General features: G+C 44.5%; 1 protein-coding gene across 1 annotated transcript in view; it reads left to right on the top strand.

Annotated features, from left to right (window-relative positions):
* Positions 1 to 27571, top strand: part of NSMCE2 (NSE2 SUMO ligase component of SMC5/6 complex) — a 290313-nt gene that overhangs the window by 4629 nt on the left and 258113 nt on the right. Inside the window, exon 2 of the mRNA XM_084848824.1 lies at positions 4448 to 4594. Coding sequence (XP_084704950.1) covers positions 4462 to 4594 — 133 coding nt within the window. The 5' untranslated portion in view covers positions 4448 to 4461. The remainder of the gene's footprint in view (positions 1 to 4447; positions 4595 to 27571) is intronic.

Here is a 27571-nt window from a genome sequence, read left to right as displayed (position 1 = left end):
CTGCTGATAGGATTTACAGGCCCAAAATATAGGTGCTGAAATGTCTTGTTCACATGCATATGTGCAGACATACACACTGTGAAGAAACTGAGGTAAACATTTATGTGATGGTTTATTTCAACCACTGACGGTCTGAAAGGATTAACAGTAAAAGAAAAATGTATGGTTTTTACTCCAGGCTTGTGCCTGAGGGTACACATTGTACCCTCTACACCAGAGCTTTCCAAACTTTTCATGTTGGTGACACACTTTTTAGACATACATCATTTTGTGACACGGTAATTCAGTTTTACTAGCAAACCGGAGGTTAAACTAACCCGTTATAAGAGATATGGACACATACATAAATTGTAATAATGAAATGTATGGGGATACAACATATCTTATGAAAACCTTGCATTTATATTTTTAAAAATATATGGTTTGTAAGATAATAACATACATTGTTGTCATTCATGAGTAACAGTATGTAAATATGTGCAAGAATTTTAAGAAGTTGAATAACACCAATAACTACTTACCATTTTAATGGGATGTGTGAGGTTGATGGGATGAACACAGCTTTTCAATATTTGGTGGAATATTAGATAGACACTCGCATTTCGTCATCAAGCATTTTTAAGCTTCCACCTTTCAGTGTCTTTAACTTTGCCATTGTTGAAAATAAATGGCAGAAATCAAATCATAAGTGCCACGTGGTGGGTGGCTTGCTGTTTGCCACACTGGGTTTGGGAGGGTGGCCTCCCTTCAGCCAGCAGCAGGTGGGTTGACTGGGTGACAGCCTGCAGCTGCGCTCGCCCGGGTGATTGGCAGGATGCTGATTCTGAGGCTTCTGGCCTCCACTGAGCTCCGTTCCGACTGGCCAAGATGATGGACAGCCCACTCGGTGCAGTCCCAGTCCCAGGCGGCGTTTCCGCCTGCGTGTTATTCTGGCCTGGCTGCGCGGTAGCGCGGTGCAGAAGTCTGAGAAGGGCATGCCTGAAACCACGCAGGGCTGGGGGCCGCTGCCACTTCTCTGCGCTGGCGTCGGCCAAGCTCTGCTCCCAGGGCAGCACCTCCCTCCCCCTCTCTTCGCCCCACGCCTCTACCTTTCCAGGGAGTGCAGGCTCGAAGCTCCTTGCCTGCCCGGCGCAGTCCTCCCTGCTCTGGGGGCGTCCAGCGGGCTGTTGTTCTCCCCCACTGCCCTGCAGCTGCACTGAGGATGTGAGGAAGCCTCTCACCCGAGCTGATTGCAAATTGCTCAACTAATTGCTCCGCTAACTTTGAATTCTCCACACTCCTCGTGCAGCCAGCGTTAACCGCACTCCTCGTCGTACCGCTCCAACACCGCCAATCACGTGCGTCCTACGTCAAGACGCCACGTGATCCTAAAGCAGCTAATGTTAAAGCAGCTAAGCCTTAGCTGCTTTAACATTAGCTGCTTTAGGAAGTTCTGGGGGAGGGGCCAAGGGAAGCAAATGCGAGTAAGGGAGCTCCGTGGTGCCCTTCCGCACAATTTTCTGAATTTCGCGCGACACACCTACACACTGCCGGCGACACACTAATGTGTCACGGCACACAGTTTGGAAAGCTCTGCTCTACACATTGTATATATGGTGTGCTGGCAAATGGGCAGTTACTGTTACCACTAGGAGGGAAAAATGAAGCCAGGTTCTCTCTAATTACATGGAAAGGTAGGATTGAAATTGGTGCCATCTGATTGGGGAATACCTGAACGTTCTAAAGATGCCCATTGGTCAGAAGTTTACCCAGAGATGGGGTGATGGAAGGTTGGACACCCCAAAGATGATTGGCTGGGGGGTTCTGACTGCGGCAAATATAAGGAGCTGTGGAGAGTCTGATGGGCGAGTCTGACTGGAGAGTTGCCTGAGGAGGTGTCTTTGTGAGAGACTAGGGAGCCTGAAGAAGACATCAGCCAAGAGGAGCAGCAGCTACAAGACCAGGAGGCCAAGCCGAGAGCCCAGAAGCTAAAGGAGGTCTGCAGCTGGTTGGAGGAAAACTGGAGCAGCCTGAGAAGGGAAGAGCTGAAGCCTGAATGACAGCTAGTGGTGGTGGTCTGGAGATTGAGCAGCTGCTGGACCAGAGAGAAGACTGCCATTCAAGCCCTCATGTTAGGCCAATGAGTTAACTGAGGCGGAGCTTAATAGGGGAATTGGCTTAAGGTTGGTTAGGGATAGGAACTGGGGCTTCTAGCACCTGATTGGTGGTAAGAGTAACTGTGTGGACAGCCTGTTTTAAAAACAGAACTACATCCTTAAAATAATAAGCTTTCTTGTTTTTAATAAAATACTGTATATCTTTGTTTATGTTTTTGGTACCTCTGATCTGTTTTGTCTCATGGCCAGTTACTTCAAGGGAAAAGGTGTAAGCTAAATACAGGTGTGTTTAATGGTGGCGGTGAAAGGGAAGGGAGGGATTACCTAGTGGTGAGGGCTGGTTCTCCACATTTGGGGGTAGGGGTGTTTTTGCCCTAGTGTTCGGACCTCCACCCCAAGACCCAGGTCCCGTCCTCCCCCCCCCCCCATGCTACCATGTCTGGCTCTAAATAAAAATCACAAGATTGTATTTATGGTAGGGAATCATGGTATGTGTGTGAGAGGGGGTGTGTGTTGCAAGTTTGCAAGTTGCAAGTTTGCACCGCATTCCCCACAAAACTCATACTTGAGGCCTTGTCTCCAGTTAAAAGGATATCCAGTAGCAGGGGATGGGAAAGACCATAGGCTCCCCTGAGGCCATGGAGAGGCCCTACCAATCAGAGAAAAGAATTCTGGGCCAGATGGACAAATAATCTGTCCTAGTATATGCAGCTTCTTATGCTCCTGTTCATAAATGCAGTGTGTTAAATTTCCAGCACTTGTTATATGACATAAAAGGGGGTTCATCTTGAATAGTCCTATATCACGGAAACAACTGAGGGCCTCCTTGCATGAGGAAGAGCCTTGGTCTCTGTTGATTCCTTCCCAGAAGCTGCTTCAACCAATAACTAAGCTGGTAAGGTGTGTCAGGTACCTTGAGCAGGTTAAATGGGCTTTGGCATGCTCAGTTGCAGATGTTCAGTATCACAAGCTGTGTTTCTGGGAGTGCATAGGTTTTCAGGCTACATAGAATTTTTCAGGGTATGCCTGAGCGAGCAACCCTTGTAAATCGCCTCTTGGAAGTCGCAGGGTTTTTAGCCAGATATGTACATTTTAATGTCCAGCTTTTAGCCAGATATGTACATTTTAATTTGCATTGGAGATACTTGGAGGGATAAGCAAACTTGCTCTGTGTATGTAGACGAGAATTAATTTTCTTTCTGTTTAGCTCAAGAGTAAGTTTGATTTTTGGCAAAAGCTTATGTGCTCCTTCTTTGAGAGAATAGCCTGAAAGATTATGCAGTCCTTTGCTGGGAAGGGCCATAGCTCAGTGGTAGAGCATATGTTTACTTGCAGAAGGTCTCGGGTAGGGCTGGGAAAAAAACCTTATCTGAAACCTGAGAGACCAGCTCCAGTCAGGGTAAGTGGCAATGAGTTAGAGGCAGCTTTCTATGTTCCCATGACAACAGGCACCATCCCAATAAGAATGACTTCATGCAGTGCATACCTCCCATACTCTAGGTAACACTTTTTACCTGTTTTTAACACCCCGTTGCTAAATACTTTTGAGTGGACCGAAACTCCCTCCTAACAGCACTTGCACAAAATGTATTTATTTCAGTTTATCGATGGCCCGTCTTCGTCTTGTTCTATATATTTATTGTCCCAATATTCAGTACAAAGGCTATTAACAGTTAAAACATAAAAGGAGAAAAAAATGAAATACATATTAAAGGTGGCAGCACCAGCAGTCCCAGAATAAAACAGAGCTGCAGATTTAAAATGCGGGAAATATTCCTGCCTGAAACCCTGTAGAGTAACTTCCAGTATCGACAGTACGGGGCTACATGGACTAAGGCTCTGTCTCAGTATAAGGCAGCTTCCTATGTTCTGTATTCCTAGGGGAATCGCAGGCTGCATGGGTTAGCCCCCACCCCACAAATGTGCCTGACACCCCCCTCCCCCGGCCCTAGGCATATTTGGCCAGCATGTGAAGAGCCTCTAGGTGTCCACCCATGGGGGAGTGTTAGATTGAGGTTCCATGCTTGGCATCTCCAGTTAAAAGGATTAGTAGCAGGTGATGTAAAAGACTCTTGCCTGAAACTCTGGAGAACTGTGCCAGTCAGTGCTGGCAATAGTGGGCCGTTACCTGGTGTAAGCTGCTGATGGCCCTTGGCAGACAGGCGAGTGTGGAAAGGATTGCTTTAAGGGGGACAATTTGAAAACCATTGATTATGGGGTATTCTTCCTTAGAGAAGAGAGAAGAACGCGATAGCCTTCAGATGCCTTCTGAGACTTGGGAAAGTGCACGTTCATACATATGAGTCACAGAATGGCACAATGTTAAAGCTGTAAAACAATTTTCCCCCCAGGAAACTAATTCAAGATGCCTGGCCATTCTGTGGTCTCCTTCAACGGTGTGGAAACATGTGTTTCATCTCTGAAAGATTGCCAGGCCTACATAAGCACTGGAATGGATATTGCTACACATGTTGCTCTTGACCTTGTGGAAAATCACAGTGAGTTGTCATTTTTTTCTTTTGGAATAACTTTGTTCTCCCTACTGTCACTTATTAAAATGTCGGGCGAGTCCTAGAATGCAAATGTAGCCCTGGAGAAAGACTCCATGCCATCCACCTTCATTCTGGCAGTAGCTGCTTTTCCTTGTGGAGTGTGTGGGAAAGAGACAAAGGGTGGTATGTCTTCCCCCATGGAAATCACCCCAGAATGTAAATAACATTCCCCCCCACCATTTTGAATGACAAGTGAGATTTAAATATAAATATGGTTGGAACACTGGCTTCTTTTGCATTGCAAAAATGGAAGCTTAGTTCACGTCTCACGTAGCACTTTCCATACATTACATGCAATTTTTATGCTCAAGTCTCTATTTCTCACTGAGTGCAGCTCTTTTGTGGGGCTTCTGAAAAAGCTTCTGATGACATAGAAGGATGCCGGCTTGCACTGAAAAATGAGAGTTGGATTCAGGGTGAAGCAGCTCCAAGGCGTCTTCACTGTATGCCAAATTTAGCTTGTGTTCCTTGACCAGCATGTGGAGCTCCAAGATGGAGGGAGGGAAAGCCTCATGAGGAGACCACCTGCAGTGGCTTTGGGGTCCTTCCCAGAGAGGGTTTGCCAGGGCAGGGATACCCCCTACACAGCTCCCTTGATATGCCAGGTATTGGGATGATGGAACTACAGCACAAGCAGAGGAGGAATTGCTGGTGAGGGAGAGTGCAGTGGCTCAGTTGCCCGGTGTCACTTGACCAGCTATACTCTGATCTATGTGTGGAAAGGAGATCAGGCAAAATAGTGTTCCCCACTCCTTTTGCCCTTCTTTTCCTGGTACTTTTCCACTGCCACGAGGTGAATTTCTTTATTTTCCCTGGCTGCCTCCAACAAGCAGCCTTAAAACTCTGGGTCTCATGTAAATACGTTGAGGTAGTATGGGGTCTGGCTTTTAGGTGTGGGTGGGTAACCAACAAGAAAAGAGACTATAAAGTTTAAATAACATTTTAAAAGTTTACTGAAAAAGTATTAATTCCTAAAAGGTTTTGACATCGGAATGGTTACAACACACATACATACAAACAAAACCATAAGACCAAAAGGGTAAGAAAAGAACCAGGGTAAATGTATCCAGCTAAATCTAGTTAGGCTGTATCCCTATCTTCCAAGTTCTTCCCAGCAATACCTTGCTGTCAGAGTTCTCAGCTTTCCCAAGCAGCTTTCTTGATCTTTGGGAGGCAAGGTACCCAATGCTTTGGAATGCAAGGAGCCTAGTGATTACGGTGGGAAGGAAGCTAGTCCTTCAGTGATTTCAGCATGGAGCCTTTCCTCTGGGAAGAGAGACTCTGAATGATTTCAGTAGCAGCACTCCGGGAGAGAGCGGAGGACAGGAAGGCCTGGCGTGCTATGGTCCATGGGGTCACGAGGAGTCGGACACGACTTAACGACTGAACAACAACAACAACATGGCACCTTATCCCTGAGGGGTGAGGCACCTAGTGATTTCAGCAGCATGGTCCCATAGCCCTAAGGAAGAGGGGGACAGGGGTGGGGAACTTTGGCTGCCCAAACCTGAGGGTTTTTATACAGTTCAGAGAAAGACTGTGACATCACAACTTTGATGAACCAAACAACTTTCATAGGCACTGGAAATAGTGATATTTGCTATGGGATAAAGACTGAGCTGGCTGTTCATCCAGTATGACAAAAGAGCTTCCTATGTTCTTGGGGATGATGGCTGTACTTGCTGGAAACAAAAGTTCTCCTGGGTCCTTCTTACCATTTCCATTCTGTTAACAAAAGATGACCTTAACAACCGGTGTCAAGGTTGGAGTGCAACAGTAGGAGCACATTGCAGGTAGCTGACTAGGTATCTTACCAGATATCACTCTTGCTATCCAGAACATTCATGTTTTGCTCAGTTTTTATCCCCCGCCCTTTGCCTTTGGGGAGTGCATTTTAGGAAGTCCATTAGAAACTGAATTGCTTGATTATGCCATTCCTGTGCCTTTCTTCCACCTTTGCTGAAGCTGGGCAAGAAGATGCCGGGCTTATTAGCTTTGTCTCAAAATGGAGACAGTACTGTTCACTCAAAAGTGAGCTCCTTCATAACAGTGTTCTCTCCCTTAATTGAATTAAGAGGAGTTGCCCTTCTGCAGTGTGCGAAGTATGGGAACTCCTGATAATGTAAATGCCTTCCTGACCACCAGGTGACGTGGTTAGTCAAGCAAACCATGAGACCAATGTTAAACTGGCCACTCTAAAGCCTTAGTGGGAAATATGAACCGACCGGGAAGTGTCCTCCCCTCAAAGTGAATCAGTAGTTAAGGCACCATTTGGGCACCCCTTGTAGTACCCCTTTGTTCTAAGAAACTCCCCATGGTTGTCTCTTGGGAGCATAACTTTGCAATACTGAGCTAGCCAACTCAAATTCAGGCAAGGTCAGGAACCTTTGGAGAGTTCCTTCTTGATCCCTACAGCCAAGCTATTAAATCCTTTGTTTTAGCCTCATCCTGGCAACACCCAGAACCATTGTCCTGGTGTGTTCTCAGCCAGACGTATAAATGGCCTAGAGTTTGGCCACCCCTGCACTTTTTGATCATACAGACACTCTGGATAGACACTGTGCCATGCAGCTCCAAGATCTGCCCAGGGTGAACTTGGCTCACAGTACATTCTTAGTGCTCTCCCTGTCCTCCTCTGGTGCCCAGCTCACATTTCCATGGCCAGACCTCCTCTCTTCTTGCTTGCACCACCTTGCTCACTTGTATGTTTAGACAGTTCTGTGCCTTTTAAGCCCAGATAGAGTTTCACATCCTGTACAGTGCCCATTGCAGCATTTTGACTGCATCCAAGCTGGACGTTTCGGGCACAGTGCTGAGGTATTTCAGGGTCTCAAGTCAAGCACAACCCCACACTTTGCGAGTTTCCCTTCCTTGTCTCCTTCCCCTAAGTTCCCTTGCCTCTTTCCATGTTTGTTACTTTCTTTAGATTAATCAGGATCCAAGGAGAGACTAGGACTCTCCATTCCAAATTCTATTTTTGAACTGCACTCCACGCATTTGCAGGGCCTCTAATAATGGCTTAGCCAGCCATTTGGTCTCCCCATCATCGCCTGTTCATTATTACCCATTGTGTCCATAGTCTGGTAAAATCCAGGATAGCCCGTCCCCACGGAGGGTTTCCAAGTGATGATGACAAGTCAGGCAGTACAGTCCCTCATGTTGCCCTTCCTCTGGAGCAAGGTAAATATACCTGCCGTGACTTTATTGTCTCCCTTTTCTCCTGAAATCACTCTAAATCTATCCATTCTGCCCCTCTTATGGCCCACCCTATTTTAAGGTTGGCTTACAAATCCTAGCTTATTTGCAAGAAATTAACTGCAGTCCCCAGTTTGCACATAACGGGAAGTGATGCTTCATTGTGGCTTCCTGGTTTGTCTCCCCACTCATACAAAGGTAGAAGTGAAGCAGGAACAAGAGAGCTGTGCACACAAGACGAGGCCGGACAGCCATCTGTCAGGGATGCTCTGACTTGGATTCCTGCATTGAGCAGGGGGTGGGACTCGATGGCCTTGTAGGCCCCTTCCAACCCTACTATTCTATGATTCTAAGCACGCTGATCACGCACATACTGGTTTATTAGGCTAGGATTGATTGTTTAACATGACATGTGAACCAGGCCTTAATCTGGAACTATACATGACATGGCCAAATTTGTGTTTCCAAGCCCTGGATGTCATTTCTCCACTGCAAAGTATCATCAGGAAAGGACAAGTTGCAGGGGAGAAGCAGGGTGCAGGAGGAGAGATGTTTTTCTCCACCCATTGATTTTATCCTATCCTGCAGCCAGGGTTCTAAACCTGTATTTTCCAAGCAAACATGAGTCTGTAACCTTGTCTGAAAAGTAATTCATTTCAGGGGTTAAGCAGCAGGATGGGAAAGGTTAAATACACCTACTCCCACCTTTGGCTTTCCCCCTGCAAATTGCTTCCTCCTGAAATTACTTTGCAGCGCAGAAGAAGATGGGGTCTGAGAAAGCGACTTGGCAGCATAACCTGCAATCGCAGCCATTGATGATGCACTGATTGTCAATCTGATCTGTTTCCTCTTCATTTATTAATCTCCAAGCTGTAATCAGCTGCTCCACTGCCATTTAAAGGTACTCCACGTTAAATACAGGGAGATCTTCGCATTACATGGATAAACACCATGAATCCCAAATAAGTGCTAGGGTAACAATATGGGCTATGATTAGGGATGATTAATGTGAACTTACCAAATTCTCACTTCCAAAACCTGCACACAAACTGGAATGCAGTATTCCCATTGACCCAAATTTTGTGATGTGGTTTGCAAATTTAAAAGTGTGCACAAAAATCATATTAGGGAAAAATGCTTCAAAAATGTGTATATTAGTAAAGTGTATACAAAAATGCATATATTAGGAGAAACACACATGAAAATACATATGAAGTTCTGTGCATACTTTTAAAAATATCACAGACTGATGCAGAAACAGGAAATGTTGGAAAAATGAGAGAGCAGATTCAAACTTGATAGATTCATCAATCCCTATGGGTGATACAGCCCAAGTGCAGGAGCTGGTGTTCCTAATGTTTCTCCAATTTCTGAAAATCTAAGATAACATTGTTTATCTTAAAGGCTTCCCCAACCTGGTGCCCTCCAGATGAGTTGGACTACAACTCCATCATTCCTAGCCAACATGGTCAATAGGAGTTGTAATCCAACACATCTGGAGGGCACCAGATAGGGTAAGGCTGGGGTTGATACTCTCTCAGCCTCTTTAAGGGTGCAATCCTATGCATGTTTAGATAGAAAAAAGTCCTGCGACTCCCAGCATGCCCCAGCCAGCCATGGGTCCTAAACATGATAGGATTGTACCCTAAATTACTATAAAATGTCTACATTTTGAGAGAAGTTAAACCATAAGCTACCTAGTATAGTAGAACAGTAGAGGGAGCTCTTGTCCAAATTAATATCCATGAACACTGATGAATCCAAGTCAGTTTGGATCAAAAACATAATAAAGCATTCTTTTTAGGACTGTTTGCCAACTCAGGAATTTTCAGTTGATGATACATCATTTGCTTTTAAACCAATGTAATCAATTGATTAAATTCAGATACAGTTTTGTATTATCAGAACTTCATTAAAAAAAAACAACCCATGTATTTGAGATCTCAAGGAATTGTGAGAGAAATTTACCATTTAAATAAACAAAACTACAACTTATTGTTGGGAAGAAAGGGTGCCTTTTAATATTTTATCCTTCATCCTTGTTATAACAACACTCCAGAATCAAAACAGATTCAAAACAAACTTAAGTTATTACCACATTTTAAACCCTCCTCACTTCCAAATAAAGTTTTAGTTGTTTAGGACTGCAAGACTTACAGCACAATCCTATGCATGTATACCTGGAAGCAAGTCCTATTCAGTTTAAAGGGACTTAGGCTGCAATCCTATACCCACTTACCTGGGAGTAAACTCCATTGAACTCAATAAGACTTAGTTTGGGGTAGACATATATAGGATTGTGTTGTTATTTCCAGGTAAGTGTGTATAGGATTGTGCCCCAAGTAGGTTTATGCTGTAGACTATTGTTTTTTAAAAATAATGCATATGAATGTAAGAGAATCATCTGAAGCCTTGACTGTTTAATAATAATGGAAAAATCAAGAGGTGGCAGCAGAGATTTAATGTTGCAAACTGTATGCAATTAATCATTCACCTGTTACAGCAATCTCTGGAATGTCTGCAGTTACGTTGATTAAGGACTTTCCCTGTACTATTTTTTTAAGAATTTTGTTGAATTCAGTACTACTGAAATGCAAGAAAGAAGGATTAAAATTCCTGTCTGAGAGAGAGACTGAATGGATACCTGTTAAATAATTGGAAGCCCTTGTTGATCTACTGCAAATCACCCAGAGATCTACTACTAGATCCAGAGCTACCATTTGCCCACCCCTATTTTAAGATAATCTAAGTCAGGATTTTACTTCCCTTTCCATCCTGGGGCTGTCACGACTTCTTATTTAGCAATGTACAGCCTGAGATCCTCACCCTGTATGTGAGGGGCGGGGGACCTGTGGCCCTTCGGATGTTGTTGGACTCCACCTCCCATCAACCCCAGCCAACATGGCCAATGGCCAGGAATGGTAAGAGTTGTAGTCCAGCAACATTTGGAGAGCCACAGGTTTCTCACCCCTGCTGTATGCTAAGAACTTCTTTTGGTAGGTCTGTACAACTGAGCCAAAGATAGCCCACCAGCCATGCATTCTGGCCCACTTGGTGCTTGACACACTGTCTGTTTTTGTAGTCCAAGCTGGCCATCATTATCCTCATCAAGTTAATTTGATATGCTCCTTTTCCAAATTACGCTCAAAGGGGCTCATAAGAACAGTAAAAAAGTCCATAATAAGGTACAACAAAAAGAGTCATAAATATATCAAACACATTTCATAATATAATGTTGAAATCCACATTAGCAAGCTGATATTACAGTTAAAAAACAAAGGCGGCCGTATTGGCCACAAGTAAAATTCCAAAATCCGTATAGTGTAATACTTTATTAGGCCAACTCAAAGATCACAAAAAATGTGCAAGCTTTCGAGATTTGGAGTTCCTGAAAGCTTACACATTTTTTGTGATCTTTGAGTTGGCTTAATAAAAGTTGTTGTTGTTCAGTCGTTCAGTCGTGTCCGACTCTTCGTGACCCCATGGACCATAGCACGCCAGGCCTTCCTGTCCTGTGCTCTCTCCCGGAGCGTGCTCAAGTTCATATTCATTGCATCCGTGATGCTATCTAGCCATCTCATCCTCTGCCGTCCCCTTCTCCTTTTGCCTTCAGTCTTTCCCAGCATCAGGGTCTTTTCCAGGGAGTTTTCTCTTCGCATTAGGTGGCCAAAATATTGGAGCTTCAGCTTCAGAATCTGTCCTTCCAATGAGCAGTCAGGGTTGATTTCCTTTAGGATGGACTGATTTGACCTCCTTGCAGTCCAGGGGACTCGTAAGAGTCTTCTCCAGCACCACAGTTCGAAAGCATCAATTCTTCGGCGCTCAGCCTTCCTTATAGTCCAGCTCTCACAGCCATACATTACTACTGGGAAAACCATAGCTTTGATTAGACGGACCTTTGTCGGCAAGGTGATGTCTCTGCTTCTTACTATGCTGTCTAGGTTTGCCATAGCTTTCCTCCCAAGGAGCAAGCGTCTTTTAATTTCATGGCTACAGTCACCGTCTGCCGTGATCTTGGAGCCCAAGAAAGTAAAATCTGTCACTGCTTCCATTTCTTCCCCTTCTATATGCCAGGAAGTGATAGGGCCAGATGACATGATCTTAGTTTTTTTAATGTTGAGTTTCAAACCAGCTTTTGCACTCTCCTCTTTCACCCTCAACAAGAGGCTCTTTAGATCCTCTTCGCTTTCTGCCATTAGGGTGGTATCGTCTGCATATCGGAGGTTGTTGATAATTCTCCCAGCAATCTTAATTCCGACCTCTGATTCATCCAACCCGGCATTTCTCATGATGTACTCTGCATATAAATTAAATAAGCAGGGTGACAATATGCAGCCTTGTCGTACTCCTTTCCCAATTTTGAACCAATCGGTTGTTCCATGTCTGGTTCTTACTGTTGCTTCTTGACCCTCGTACAGGTTTCTCAGGAGACAGGTAAGGTGGTCTGGTACTCCCATCACTTTAAGAATTTGCCACAGTTTGTTGTGATCCACACAATCAAAGGCTTTAGCGTAGTCAATGAAGCAGAAATAGACATTTTTCTGGAATTCTCTTGCTTTCTCCATGATGCAGCGAATGTTGGCGATTTGATCTCTAGTTCCTAAACCATAAACCATACGGATTACAGTTACAATTTCCCTAAGTTATGAAACAGTCCTTTCATAAATAAGAACAATCACCAAAAACGTCCACACTTAATGAGCAAGTCCTTCACTGACTAATAGCAAAAAACATACATCCATATCAAAACCAAAGTCTACTAAGGCAGCAACATTACAGCAGAAATCTAGAGGTGAATTAACCTCAATCAGCACCACCACCAATCCTTCTCATATAATCCACTAAATGGAATAGTGCTCTCTGGGCTCCTTCAACAACCTTTTGTAGCTGGAGTCAGGCCAAGTGGAGATATGAGCCAGACAGGGAAGCAGGGAGCAGGTCTTGTGGGATTTGTAGCTAGATGGTCTCTAGCTCCACATGGTCTTGCAGCTGGAACCTGTGGCTTAAACAAACAGATAGGTCTTTTTTAGCCTTTGGTGGGCCCGCCAAACAGGTTTGGTGGGTTGCAAGCTGTCCTGTTGTGATTCCTCTGGATGGTTGGAAATAAAGGTGTCCTTTTGTAAATGGAAGGGCCCTTCCTGTTTGCACAAGGGGCTTTGATCCAGCAGAGGCTCCTGTTAATAGAATTGGGGATGGGGGAGAGAAGAGGTGATTTTCACTGGTTCTCTGTGAAGGCTCCCCTGCCCTGCCATATTCCATGTTGTTCTGTAGCATCCCCCGATACTCCAGAGCAGATTGCTGGTGTGGGTGGGATACAGGCCAAGGGGGTGGTGTAGCAAAGATTCCAACTTGGGTGTGGGCTACATCTTGGTAGAGCACATGTTCTGCATGCAAAGGTTTCAATTTTGGAGTTTGGCATCTTCAGGTAGGGCTGGGAAAGAGCCTTTTCTAAAACCCCGGCAAGGCCCTCCCAATCAGTATAGCCATTACTGAGCTAGATGGATGAATGACTTGGTATAAGGCAGCTTCCTATCTACCTATGTGCACATCGAATTGTGGATCCGTCCAGTGGATGTTTGGCATATATTTCGCTGAAGTTTTGTTAATGTGGAGCCCTAGGCTTATCTTCAGCCTTTTCAGCTGGCCTGAAAAAGGCTTTGTAAAACTCGCATGTTCTCACCAAGAGTGGCTTGGCAGGTTTTACTTAGAGGAGCGACTTTTCAGGAATTGGGCCCCAAAGCAGAACTTAGAATCATAGAATAGAATCATAGAATAGTAGGGTTGGAAGGGGCCTACAAGACCGTAGAGTCCAACCCCCTGCTCAATGCAGGAATCCAAGTCAGAGCATCCCTGACAGATGGCTGTCCAGCTTCATCTTGAATGCCTCCAGTGTGGGAGGGCCCACCAACTCCCTAGGTAATTGATTCCATTGTCGTATTGCTCTAACAGTCAGGAATTTTTTCTTGATGTTCAGTTGGAATCTGGCTTCCTGTAACTTGAGCCCATTATTCCGTGTCCTGCACTCTGGGATGATTGAGAAGAGATCCTGGCCTTCCTTTCTTTGACAGCCTTTGAAGTACTTGAAGAGCGCTACCTTATCTCCCCTTAGTCTTCTCTTCACAAGGCTAAACATGCCCAGTTCCTTCAGTCTGTCTTCATAGGGCTGTGTTTCCAGTCCCCTGATCATCTTTGTTGCCCTCCTCTGAACCCTCTCCAGCATTTCTGCAGTTCTGGGCACCACACCTTAAAGTGTGGTGCCCAGAATTGGACACAGTACTCCAGATGAGGCCTAACCAGTGCTGAGTAGAGGGGAACTAGTACTTCACAGGATTTGGAAGCTGTACTTCTATTAATGCAGCCCAAAATAGCATTTGCCCTTTTTGCAGCCACATCACACTGTTGGTTCATATTCAGCTTGTGATCGACAACAATTCCAAGATCCTTCTCGCGTGTAGTGTTGCTGAGCCAAGTATCCCCCATCTTGTAACTGTGCATTTGGTTTCTTTTTCTTAGGTGCAGAACTTGGCATTTATCCTATTCATTCCATTGTTTTCTGCCCAGCGCATCAATCTATCAAGATCACTTTGAATTTTGTTTGTGTCTTTCAGGGTATTAGCTATCCCATCCAATTTTGTGTCATCTGCAAATTTGATCAGCATTCTCTGCACCTCCTCCTCCAAGTCATTAACAAAAAAGTTGAAGAGCACTGGGCCTAGGACTGAGCCCTGCAGTATCCCACTCGTTACCTCTCCCCAGTTTGAGAAGGTCCCATTGATAAGCACTCTTTGAGTCCGATCCTGTAGCCAACTGTGGATCCACCTGATAGTTGTTCCATCTAGCCCACTTTGAGCTAGTTTGCTAATGAGGATATCATGGGGCACTTTCTCAAAAGCTTTGCTGAAGTCGAGGTATATTATGTCCACAGCATTCCCACAGTCCACTAGGGAGGTTACTTGATCAAAAAAGGGGATCAGATTCGTCTGGCAGGATTTGTTCTTGACAAATCCATGTTGGCTTTGAGTAATCACTGCATTGTTTTCAAGGTGCTTACAGATAGATTACTTGATCATCTGCTCCAGAATTTTACCAGGGATTGATGTCAGACTGACTGGTCTGTAGTTCCCAGGTTCCTCCTTTTTACCCTTTTTGAAGAAAGGGAAAACATTAGCCCTCCTCCAATCATCTGGCACATCACTCGTCCTCCATGATTTCTCAAAGAAAATAGACAGTGGTTCTGAGAGTTCTTCTGCCAGTTCCTTTATTACTCTAGGATGTAGTTCATCTGGCCCTGGAGATTTGAACTCATTCTAAGTAATTAGGTGTTCTTTGACCATAAGCTGCAATCCTGCCCCTTCAGCCTGTACTTTGCCTTTGCCAGGGGGCTCATAGACCCTCTTTTGGGAGAAGACTGAGCCAAAGTAGGAATTGAGCACTTCTGCCTTTTACTTGTCATCTGTTATCATTTTGCCATCCATATTTATTAGCTGAACCACCATTTATTTCCTCTGTCTGTTACTATGCATGTATCTGAAGGAAGCCTGAAGAAATCTTTCTTGGGGCTGACTGCTAGGTGAGATCAGCAGGGTCCATATAAAGTTCATTCTACATTAGGCATGTTCCACAGGTTGGCTGAATCGGATTGAAATCTAAGGAGGCACTTAAATAGGACTGGATGTTGTTTGGTCGGGTGGTGGTGGGAATCATGAGGCAAATATTGCTGCCATCTCTTCATTCTCTGCTTGCCTTATCAAGGCAACTCCTAGGTGACCTTTGTGTTTGTGCCGTTAACCTGAGGTAGTCTGGAGCAACTGAGCTAGCTTTCAATATTGGGGTTTCCCCCTCCACCAATTTCCTCACCAGGAAATGTCTCCTCCAAAGGTCATTGTTGAAGGAGGAGTGTTTCTGCTGTTGACAGTCTTGCAGGTTACCCCATCTGTCTCTTTTACAACGAATCTTCATGTAAATCATGAGTTCCCAAGCAACAGGGCATTGCATGTGCTGGAAGATAGATTTGCTTTGCTTGTAATTGCTGTGAAGCAATATGAATAGAACACTACTTCCTTTCAAAGTGGGGGTGTTTGCTTAGGTCTGATTAGTGTCCAAGGTTTGGACAAAAACCAGATGAGATTTTAAAGCCAGTTTTAACGCAGCTCAATCAATATTAGGGAAAAATTGGAACACTTTTGGGGAAAAAGCAAGCCGCTTAAACAATTTCTGATTCAAGCTGATGGGGATTACTGTTACTAGTATTCAGTTCTATAACAACACTTGGACGTAAGTACTGCTTTGTCCAATGGTACTTACTTGCTAGTAAATGTGTTTAGGATTATACCTTGAGTCAAATTTGTTCCTGCAGAGAGGTTCATGGTATAACTGTGTTATGAACACACTTGAGAAGGACTTTTAATGTTTCTTTGATTCAAGTTGGAGTGACTCACCCATTAAACTGCCGAGGTGCTGATTCAGTCTATTTGGAGAAAGATGTGGCAGTTATACTCTGAGATCAACATTGCAGGCCATATTTATGTGCCTGCCTGTCAAAGCATTTAGGCTGGTGGATAGTGGTAGTTAGTTAAAGCAATGGTATTCCCCGTCGTAACCTATGGCTGTGAGAGCTGGACCATAAGGAAGGCTGAGTGAAGGAAGATAGATGCTTTTGAACTGTGGAGTTCAACAGTTTTTGAACTGTTGGAGGAAAATTCTGAGAGTGCCTTGGACTGCAAGAAGATCAAACCACTCCATACTCCAGGAAATAAAGCCAGACTGCTCACTTGAGGGAATGATATTAAAGGCAAAACTGAAGTACTTTGGCCACATAATGAGAAGACAGGATATCCTGAAGAAGATGCTGATGCTAGGGAAAGTGGAAGGCAAAAGGAAGAGGGGCTGACCAAGGGCAAGGTGGATAGATGATATTCTGGAGGTGACGGACTCGACCTTGGAGGAGCTGGGGGTGGCGACGGCCGACAGGAAGCTCTGGCGTGGGCTGGTCCATGAAGTCACGAAGAGTCAGAAGCGACTGAACGAATAAACAACAACACATAGTGGTAGTGGCCCCCTCCCCATTTGTTGAACTCTGTTACAATTAATGTCCCCGAAGCCCAAACATTAAAGGCCTTCAAGTGGGCCCTTATGACTTACTCATTTATCTATTTTGGCCAGCTAATGCGAAGAGAAAACTCTCTGGAAAAGACCCTGATGCTGGGAAAGACTGAAGGCAAAAGGAGAAGGGGACGGCAGAGGATGAGATGGCTAGATAGCATCACTGATGCAATGAATATGGACTTGAGCACGCTCCGGGAGAGAGCGCAGGACAGGAGGGCCTGGCATGCTATGGTCCATGGGGTCACAAAGAGTCGGACACGACTGAACAACAACAACAACAACATAATTGAGTTGGGACTTTGAGTGCCATTGTGTATATAGTTTTGATAGTTAATTTTGATTTTATTATTTTTGTCACTGTTTTATTGTGTTTGTGGTTTTAAATTGTGTATTGCACCTTGGGGGCAGGGGCGGTTTCCAAAAAGGCATTTTATATATCTTTTCAATAAATAACAAATAAGAGGCCATTAAATCTCACAATATTTATACACTGAGGTGAGAGGATTAAAGGGGTGCCATGCTGACAAATATTTGATCATCGCCAAAGTTAATACTACTTGTAACATTTCTTTCCTTTTTAATAAACCTGGCCTTTCCTTGCTAACATTTGCGTGGTGGTGGTGGATTACATAGTTTATTTATATCTTGCTCTTTGAGGACCCAGGGTGATTAACATCCAGAAGAAACACAATGTAACAATTCAATAAAATTATAAAACCATACCACTGAAAAACAATACAGTCCGAAGCAGCAGCCCTTAAGAATTAGTTTAAAAACAGTGGCAGAATAACACACTAATTCATTGAAATAAAAACAGTGTTTTAAATTTCTGTCTAAAAGACAGTATTTGTTTGTTTATTTGATTTGTACCCTGCCTTTCAACCAAGAGAAATGGCACTCAAGGTGGCCAGTATTGAGGGAAGTGACTGAATCTCAACAGAGAAGGTATTCCAGAACTTGCACAATTTTGTGTGTGTTCATGTTTTCTGAGGTAAAAGCTGTATTTTACTCCTTTCTCTTAGCAATTGTATGGAAACTCTGGAGTGTGAGTGGACAGTTAACATACAATTAATATGGACAATTTTATGTTGTTATGTTAACTATTTCATTGTAAAGAGTTTTGAGGGCATTTTTAGCATTTCTATTTACATTTTGTTGTTGTTGTTCAGTCGTTGTGTCCGACTCTTCGTGACCGCATGGACCATAGCACGCCAGGCCTTCCTGTCCTCTGTTCTCTCCCGGAGTGTGCTCAAGTTCATATTCATTGCATCGGTGATTTGAAATGAGTGGCTTCTGTTTAAAATAATATTTGGGCAACTTCTGAGGGCAGAAAGTATCTGGGCTTTTGCACGGACATTTTTCTAGAGCTGTTGGCCTCCTCCGGTTAACAATCGCGTCTGGGGAGAGCAGGGCTGTGTCTGCTTGCCCTTACCATGCCATTTCATCCTCCCCCTGTGATGTGGAACCCTGATCGCAGGCAGGGTCCTCTCTATAGACCCATCCCCACAATGTTTGGAAGGTGAGTGTGCAGGGCTAGCAGGGGATATGATGATGAGGATGAGAGTGGCAGGTGCGGCCCTTCTCTTCCCCTCACATGACTGATAATTGCACAACGGGGAATGCTCTACTATGGCTGCCGTGATCCATGTTTGAGCAAACCCTCCTGTATATGTCAAGACAGTGATCAAGTTGTGTGTGAAAATGACTAATTAAACCTTCCCCATTTCCAAATGGAAGATATTCAGCATGATTCAAGAAACCGAACCAGCTGGAACAAATTAACTGGTTTAAAAGTAAACACAGCTGATGTGTGTTCAGTTTGGAGTCGGAGCAATTCCTCTTTGTAAATATTACGCCTCTCTAGCCCTCCCTTTCTTAGTCATCACACTTGCTGTAAATGCTTACAGAAAGGGGATACTGTACCCATACAGAGTGAACCAGAACCGTCGGATTTTGGCTATTATCGCTTTTCTTTCTGTGCTGCACTATGACTGCAGCAGCCTTTGCATGAATATAATTCCTGCTGAATGGCACCATATCTTGACATAGTTCAGTGGTAGCCAGTTGAGAAGCTTATAAGCAGGGCATGAATTTATTTATTTAGGAAGGCAAGAACCTGCCTGTTTGTTGTTAGCATCTATTATTCAGAGGTATACTCTCTCGGACCATGGAGGCTCCATGACATTATCTTTGGTAACAGCTGTTGAATGACCTACCTTCATGAATCTGTCTTCTCCTATTTTTTTTTTTAATATCATCTGATCTAGTGGCTAGCATCACATTGATCTGATTCACACGTCACAACTACCCAGAAGTTTTTTAAAAAAATTTTGGCTTGTTGTGAATGAACGGGAGTGAGTGTGCTAGTTCCTGCGGCCTGATCATGCCAGGGTTGCTCCGTCCCTGGCTTCTTCAGCATGATGTCTGCACTGAGGATTCTGGGTTGTTGGGGGAGAGACAGCTTAGAGCTGGAACCAATGGTTAAACCTTTGGAGCATCCCTGGGTTGTTTACCTCCTCCTGTTTGCAGTGGGAATGATCAGGGCAGCAGGAGCCATCAGATTCGATTGCTCCCCACTCATTAATCCAGGGTTAAAAAAAAACTTATTGTGATGTGCAAACTGGGCCATTGTGTGTCAGCTATGATTGCTTAATTTAATGGAATTTACTGACACCTCATCTGGTGTTAGCCGTTAGATGGCTTTAAAAAAGGAATGAGGAGTAGGAAGATTCATGAAGGAAGAACTATCATCTACTGTTAGTCATGATAACTTAACTTACACTACCTTCCTATGCATGCCTGCACAGAAGTAAGCCCTATTGAATTGAATGGGATTTACTTCCACATAAGTGTGTATAGGACTGTAGCCTTCATGGATTTTCCTAATGACCACTGATAGTCCTACCTTAATGGATCTGCGTAGTCCGTGTGTGTGTGTGTGTGTGTGAGAGAGAGAGAGAGAGAGAGAGAGAGAGAGAGAGAGAGAAAGAGAAGCCATATAATCTAGAGGCCAGCACAACATTGGGTCTCAGTACATTCCATTAAGTTAAATCCATATTACATCCCACGTTCTCTCACTGGGCTGGTTTGTTTGTAATGCTAAACCATAGTTCAGTGTTATGAGAACCAGTCTAGCCTTTCCTTGGGCTCGCTTACTCCCCCTCAGCTGCAAGGAAGAAATGGGAACCGCTGCTTCCATTTTAGGTTAACTACTACTTGCCATGTTGTCTTAACCCGATAAACTGTGGTTAATCTTAACTATGGTTTGCTTGAAACAAGCCAACTTTAAACCATGGGTTATGAAGTTACTGTGTTTCGCCGTAGCTCAGCTTTGCATGCAGAAGATTCTAGGTTCAATCCCTGGCATCTCCAGGTAGGGCCTGAAACCCTGGAGAGCAGCTACTAGGTCAGTGTTGACAGTACTGGGCTAGATGGACCATTGGTCTGACTCGGTGTAAGGCAGCTTCCTGTGTTCTTACGTTCCTAATTTAAAATATTAATGTCCTGAGATCCAGTTGTGGATCTTCCATGTCTCATTTATTCTGGGCCTAGTTTGATTCAGGCTCTAACCCTTTCTGAGATTTCTGTTCCTTCAAGTGTAGTTACTGGGTTGGGTCCAGACTTGCTGTTCCATGAACAGAAGGGCTCCTTCTGTTCATGGAAACAGATCGGCATCCAGTGGAGGCTGTCTGCTGGAGGAAGAGGGGTGCGTGTGTGTGAATTTTGTTGGTTTCCTCTTCCCCTGCAGCCCTCTAGACGACCTCCCACACTCTCCTGGAGGGTCCCCCAACCCTTCTGAGAAGGTTTCAGGGGCTGCTGCGGAAGAAGGAATTGGCGAAAATGCCTCCTGCTCCTTTGTCCAGTGGGAGTAATCTTGAGCAGAGGTTTGTTGACTGCAAGTCTGGATGCAACCCACCGCTGCCAAAACTCTTACTTAACAAATATTTTATTATTGAACAAAATCCCGATCCCACCACACTTAAAATTGGAACCTTCAAATTGGAACCTCTGTATGATATTACTCTGCTTAAGTTATACAAGGCATTTTCTTCATTCTCCTCTGCTTAGATCATGTGCGTGTTTTATCCTTGCTTGCAAAATATGACAGTAGAATTGTTGCTAGTCTTGCAGATCAGGTTCAGATGCTTTTGGCTTTGTTCTCATTTCTGGTTCTGCTAGTGACTCATTTTTGTACCCTGAGGGGAAACAACTTAATATTCACAATACCTCAGTTTCCCATCTGAAAATTTAGAATCCTCCCTCATCAGTTGTTTCATAAATACTTACTAGAATGTGCCAATTCCTGAATGTGCATTCAATTCAGGGCTTAGTACTGACAGTTTTTAATGCCTGATATAATGTACTAATTATTTATTATAAGTATTTTATGTTCTTCAGTCATATTCCGAGTTGGGTTTATAAAAAGAATAAAACAACTGAAATGCAAATACAAAAAAATATTCTGCTTGAAGTGTTCCTGTTAGTAAGCATTGGTTAGATTGGAGATGGTCAACTTCTATATTTTCATTGGTCCCTATATGAATAATAATATTTATTATTTAGAAAGTGCTGTAGAAAAATTATTCTCCAGGTACTAGTCTGGGGGAATAATCCAACTTCCTCATGGATGGTGAGGTTCTATAGTATAATTGGCATCATCGAGCACACAGGTTATTGCAGGTATGGAGCACATGAACTCAGGTGTTGTGGGATCAGTATTGAGAGACTGAGGAACAGAAGAAGAGCCATGCTGGATCAGACCAAAGGCCTATCTAGTCCAAGCATTCTGTTCCCACAGTGGCCAACCAGATGCCAATGTGAAGCCCACAACAAGACATGAATGCAATAGCGGCTGCAAAGGTCACCCCAAGAGAGAGATGATAGTGGCTTTCTAGGATGCTCATGAGATACCCAAATTACATTTATATAAAATTCACATGGAGACAAACCCCCTCATGCATTTAAAAAATGCCTCCCATCACCACTGTATGCATGCGTTTGGTGGATTTCAGAAGGGGCCCTATTTAAATACCAGTATGTGCTCAGAGAGCTCCCCCACATGAAGGGGTGATCCCTCCTTGCCTGCGAGAGCTGTGCATGCATATGTTGGCATGTGCTTGCGGGCCATTCTCACACTTGCCAAATGTGCAGCCGAGGGGGTATGTGATTGGCATCCATGTTACACAGAGGTAAAACAGAAATGAATGCCCATGTCTGACAGATACGTTCATCTTTATGAGACTGTAAGTGTAGGTTTAGCATGTTTATGAGGAGATTTAATTATAACTACGTTATTTTTAAGTGAGGAAGAAATTTATTTTATTTATGATTTTTTAAAAACAGATTTAAATTTTTAAAAATCCATTAAAAATTATTGATGCTTATCTACCCCGTTACGGGCACAAGATGTCAGGAGGCACATTTCTTCCTTTTGGTTTAGCTCAGTTTCCTTTTCTCTTTGCAGTTGATGGAAGGGCCCAGGCCCAGTTGTGTGGCAAAGGAGAGCGCTGTTTCCTCAAGCCCAGCCTGGCCTCCATATTCAGCAAGAGTTCAGTAGGATGCTGCTCTTGATTTTTCTTTATCACTTTTTCACCACATGATGGTGCACTTTCCATCTCCCTGGCTCCAGAGCAGTCATAATTACTTCCCTGTTGCTGCCGTAAATGGTCATTTAATCATATTCCTGAATACATCTTCATATTTAATCTGTGAACCAGATTCCTTGGCCTACAACTGCTACTGGTCCAGGCCCCATTTTATTCCTTCTGATCACTGAAGCAAGATCACTGGCCTGCTTTCTAGTTGTGGACAGCACTGGGCACTGGACGGAAGCCGTCTATAACTTGGTTCTTGAAGTGCTCCTCTACTTACATAAATGAATGAATATTAGCACTGCAAATGGCCCACGAAAAGCGAGGCAGTGGTGCTCTGCTTCTAAAAGTTTCCTTTTAAAAGCTCAAAGGAACTTCTTAAGTTTAAAAAATTGTATTTTGTGTAGTTTATAATTTTGCAAAGGCTATGTGCTCTCCCTCTTCTGCACCATGGAAAGGTGGTGGTGGGCAGGAAAGACAAACAGCAACACAGCAGTCCTACATTAAGGTTGTAATCTTATACACCCTTACCTGGGAGTAAACCCCATTGGATATAGTGGACTGACTTCTGAGTAAGCACTGCAAGACTTTCACTTCCAGTAAGTAGAGTTGCTACCTGTTTATGACTTTTATGGGCTGTTTATATTTTGGGAGCTGAAGTCTATAATAAGCTGGAAACTTCTTACGGACGAAGTGCATTCATACCTTACGCGAAGGCAGAATTGTCTAACCAAACAAACTTTGAGCAGCTTTGGTTTGGTTTTCAATAATATGTTTTGGGGAGTGCGGGAGGGAAAGGGCTTCTGGAGGCAGCAGATGTGTCTTTGTTTGGCTTTTTAAAGATGTCTAAGCTAGTGGCCAGAATCACATTATGTGTCAGTAAAGTCCAGTAAGTTAAGTCCACTCCATCATTACTACTATCATTTTTTTTATTATAAAAAAGCTCACAAGGGGACATTGTTTTGTCAGCCACATACTACCTATTAGTGTTACGTCATTGCCAGTCTGAAAACTGAAATTGCTGCATAGGATTATAAGGGTGATGAGTGAGCGACTTTTCAATTCTAATTTTTGAAATAAAACAGCATAGCCCATGGTTATACAACTGAGACAGCCAGTAGCTAGCAAACAATAAAGCTCAGCTGTCTTTCATGATACCTGGGGAGATCTTAGTTCCATGGTAGAGCACATGAAGAAGGTTCCAGGTTCAATCCTAATTGGTATCTCCAGTTAAACCATCAAGTAGCAGGGGATAGGAAAGACTCTGTCTTAGAGTTGCTGCCAGGCAGAGTAGTCAATACTGGGTAGATGGATAAATAGTTGACCTGGTTTAAGGCAGCTTCCTGTTTTTCTATGATTATAATAGGGCTGCTATAAGCTTGTTGATGACTTGCATATTTTGTACCCCCCGCCCCCAAATCAGAGCTGAGCCATAGGCAGCCATGGAATGGGAGCCAACAGCCAAGGAGGAAATCAGAACCTAGAGCCAGGAAAGACTGTATTATTCTCTAGGCAAAGTCCCAGCCTGAACAGGAAGTCAGCATAGCTGTTCCAGTTGAGGAGAGCAAATGGAGTGAGCAGAATCACTCGAGAACCCGGGAACCCTCTACTGCAAGGGTGGGGAATGTGTGGCTGTTGTTGAACTGCAATTCCCATCAGACCTAGCCAGCCAATGGTGAGGGATGATGGGAGTTGCAGTCCAACAACCTCTGGAGGGGCACACGTTCCTATCCCTGCTGTACTGAATAAAGAAATGCTCCAGTTCATAGACCTGGTGGTCACCAGGATATGGAAAACCATGTATTCCAAATGTGAAATGGGTAGACTGTTGGATTTGAGTCACATCCCTGCTTAGCCATGAAACTCACTGACTGGATTAGCACAATACACTAAACGACTACATTTTATTTTCCCAAACAAATTTTCGTTGGTTAGCATGTCGTGTGACCCTGGACCGTGATTCTCAGGGTGGGTTGTTTTTCCCAAACAACCCACCCTGAAGACCCACGGTCTGCAGTAAGTGTTATTTTAAGCACGATGGGATGGTGTGTCGTCTGCCAGCCCATCATGGGTAAAGTGCATCGAGCATCGAGCTGCTCGGCAAGAGCGTCAGAAATCCCTGCTGCTCTTGCCCACGCCGCAGCCCATGCCCTTTCCCCTTGCCTGTCACAGCCCCCCCAATGGTGCCCAAGTGGCACCAAGGAGAGGCTGTCATGAGTACCCTCTCCACCCCCACCGATCCCCCCTTCTCGGCTCCGATTGAGATCTTCATCGCAGCTGTAGCCTTTTTTTTATGTTCACAGACTGCTTTTATGCAAAAGGGGGCTGAGAAAATAAAGAACTCAAAAATCAGGGGTGGGCCCCCCACATCCAAGTAACCCCAAGGACTGTGTTGCTGCAGCAGTCCTTAGGGGGGGCCCTTGGATCCCCCCCAATTTTCCGCATGGGGCACTTTGAAAATCCAATGGAAGTCTATGGAGATCATTACCCATAGGTTTCTGTTGGATTTTCAAAATGCCCCTCCTGAAAATTGGATGGGGGGGGGGAACCCAGCTCCCCACCATGAGTTCTTGGGGCAACAGGACTCAGGGTGGTGGTGTGAGATTCCCCTCCCCATCCAGTTTTCAGAGACGGGGCACTTTTTTCCGTGGTGCCTTTTGCGTAAAAAAGGGACCTGACCCCGATCATGATTGGAAGGGGGACTTGGAAGGGGGACTTGGTGGCAGACGAGGTGGGTCTGTCGCCAGGTCCCCTGGGATGTGGGGTGGAGGACTGAGTGGGAAGGAGGGGGATAATTGGGCAAACAAGCCACTTATGGTGGGTTGTTTACCTGATCACGTAGTGGGTGCACTAACCACCCAGCGCGGGTTGTTCACAAAACAGTCCACCCTGCATGACTAGTCACCCACCATGGGTTAACGTGACATGTGAACAGGCCCACTGGGTGCTCTTGGATTAGCAATCCTATGCATGTCTAGTGGGAAGCAAGCTCCACTCAGTTCAATGGGACATGCACATGTCCTCCCTCCCAATCCCTTTTCCTTTTGTGTTGTGTCTTTTAGATTGTAAGCCTGAGGGCGAGGACTGTCTTAATGTTAGCCTTTGTAAGCCACTCTGGGAGAGCCTCATGTGGCGCAGAGTGGTAGGCTGCAGTATTGCAACCGAAACTCTCCCCATGACCTGAGTTCGATCCCAGCGGAAGCTGGGTCTCGGGTAGCCGACTCAGGTTGACTCAGCCCTCCATTCTTCCGAGGTCGGTAAAACGAGTACCCAGCATCCTGGGGGAAAGGTAGTCATGACTGGGGAAGGCAATGGCAAACCACCCCGCTATAGTCTGCCATGAAAACGCCAGTGTAAGCAGGCATCCCTCTAGGGGTCAGTAATGACCCGGTGCTTGCACAGGAGGAACCTTTCCTTTCCAAGCCACTCTGGGAGCCTTTTTCAGCCAAAGAGTGGGGTAAAATGCTCTAAATAAATAAGTAAGTAAGTAAGTAAGTAAGTATAGATAGTAGGAATGGGGAACAAAAGGCCATCATCCATCATCGCTCACCACTGGTTATGCCTCTAAGGCTGTTGGGAGTTGCAGTCCAACAACATCTGGACGGCCATGCATAAGATATCCCTGGTGTATAGGATTGCTGCCAAAGACTCTCAGTGAATGTAGAGTGGGGTTGTGGTGGTATTGCAGCAGCTCAGTAAGTGCATTTGTTAGCATTTCTACAACATGCCTGCGGTCATGTATACATGGCAACAAATGCCTATACGGCAGGCATGGAACCTGCTGCTACAGCGATGCCCCCAGCCCCTATGCATGGTGTGAACTTCTGAAAAGAACTTATTTCTTTGTGGGAATTGCAAGTGATATTACGTAAATGTTATAGCACAAGCTACAAAATGTCAATGCATGCAAGATTCCTGAGAATGAGTGGTTACTGTTTGTCCTCTCGCCCACCATCACAGCATCTCTGGTCCTGCCTTCATCCTGGGAAATGGAGGAGGCGGCATATATGTTATCAGATATCATCATGGTGTGTTCAAATTTATGCAGCATTAAAGGATCGGAACAATGAAGTTGATAAAGTCAGTAATGCGCTGAGGTGCTTAGTTTTGCATTCAGGAGTACACTTCCGTATCCATTCCCTTCCGCAACAATGTGTGGGTATGGAGTGATATAATAAAGAGTCTACTTCACCTACTCTCATTAGTTTCAAGGCATCTCATGGGTAAAAAATTGACCTTGTTAATTCTGAAGCGGTCTTTCTGTGACAGCATGTGGGAGTTGAGTAATATATTAAAGAGGATGCTTCAACTAGTCTTATTAGTTTCAAGGCTACTTTGAAGCCATAATGAAGAAAGGAGTCAACTGACAGGAAAATATTCTGAGCCTCCCTGGCCTGGAGGGTGCTACCTAGTCTGTGCTGGAAGGACACAGAGGATGTCCCAATCTCTCCCCCCCCCATTTCAGACATGGACTGGATATCTATGAGTGTATGTCAGAACTCATGGCCTGGAGGCTAGCAGCTGTTGATCAGACAGCTAGTCAGCCTGGGAAGGGTCTTTAACTCACTGTTAGAGCACACGGAAGGTCCCAGGCTCAATCCCTGAAAACTCGAGTTAAAAAAAGACCAGGTAGGAGGTGATGGGGAAAGAGCTCTGCTGGAGAGTCAGTCAGAGAAGGTAATATGCATCTGAATGGATAAATAGTCTGACCTGGTACAAGGCAACTTTTTCTGTTCTGAAGCAGTGGGACCATCAGCTCAGTTGACAGGGAGTCTGACTGTTGCCACGTGTCTTCATCGACACGGACGTGTAATATGTGTGCGTACGCATGTAATGATCAATGCCGGTCTGAAGGGACCTTTAACCAGAGATGTGGCGCACACACATATGCACTATGCTTTTACTGAATTGGGAATAGCTACTTCTAAAATGTGGAAATGGGCTCAAGCACTCACTGAAGTTTAAAAGCATAGAGTTTATTTTTTACAGCTTTTGGTTCTCAAAAAGGCATGCATGTTTATTGCAGAGGAAA

The sequence above is a fragment of the Heloderma suspectum genome, chromosome 4 (assembly GCF_057233095.1).
Source record: "Heloderma suspectum isolate Gila_16-S chromosome 4, 16-S_ref, whole genome shotgun sequence".
In the NCBI taxonomy this organism is placed as follows: Eukaryota; Metazoa; Chordata; class Lepidosauria; order Squamata; family Helodermatidae; genus Heloderma; species Heloderma suspectum.
This window is presented reverse-complemented; position numbering and strand designations above follow the sequence as displayed.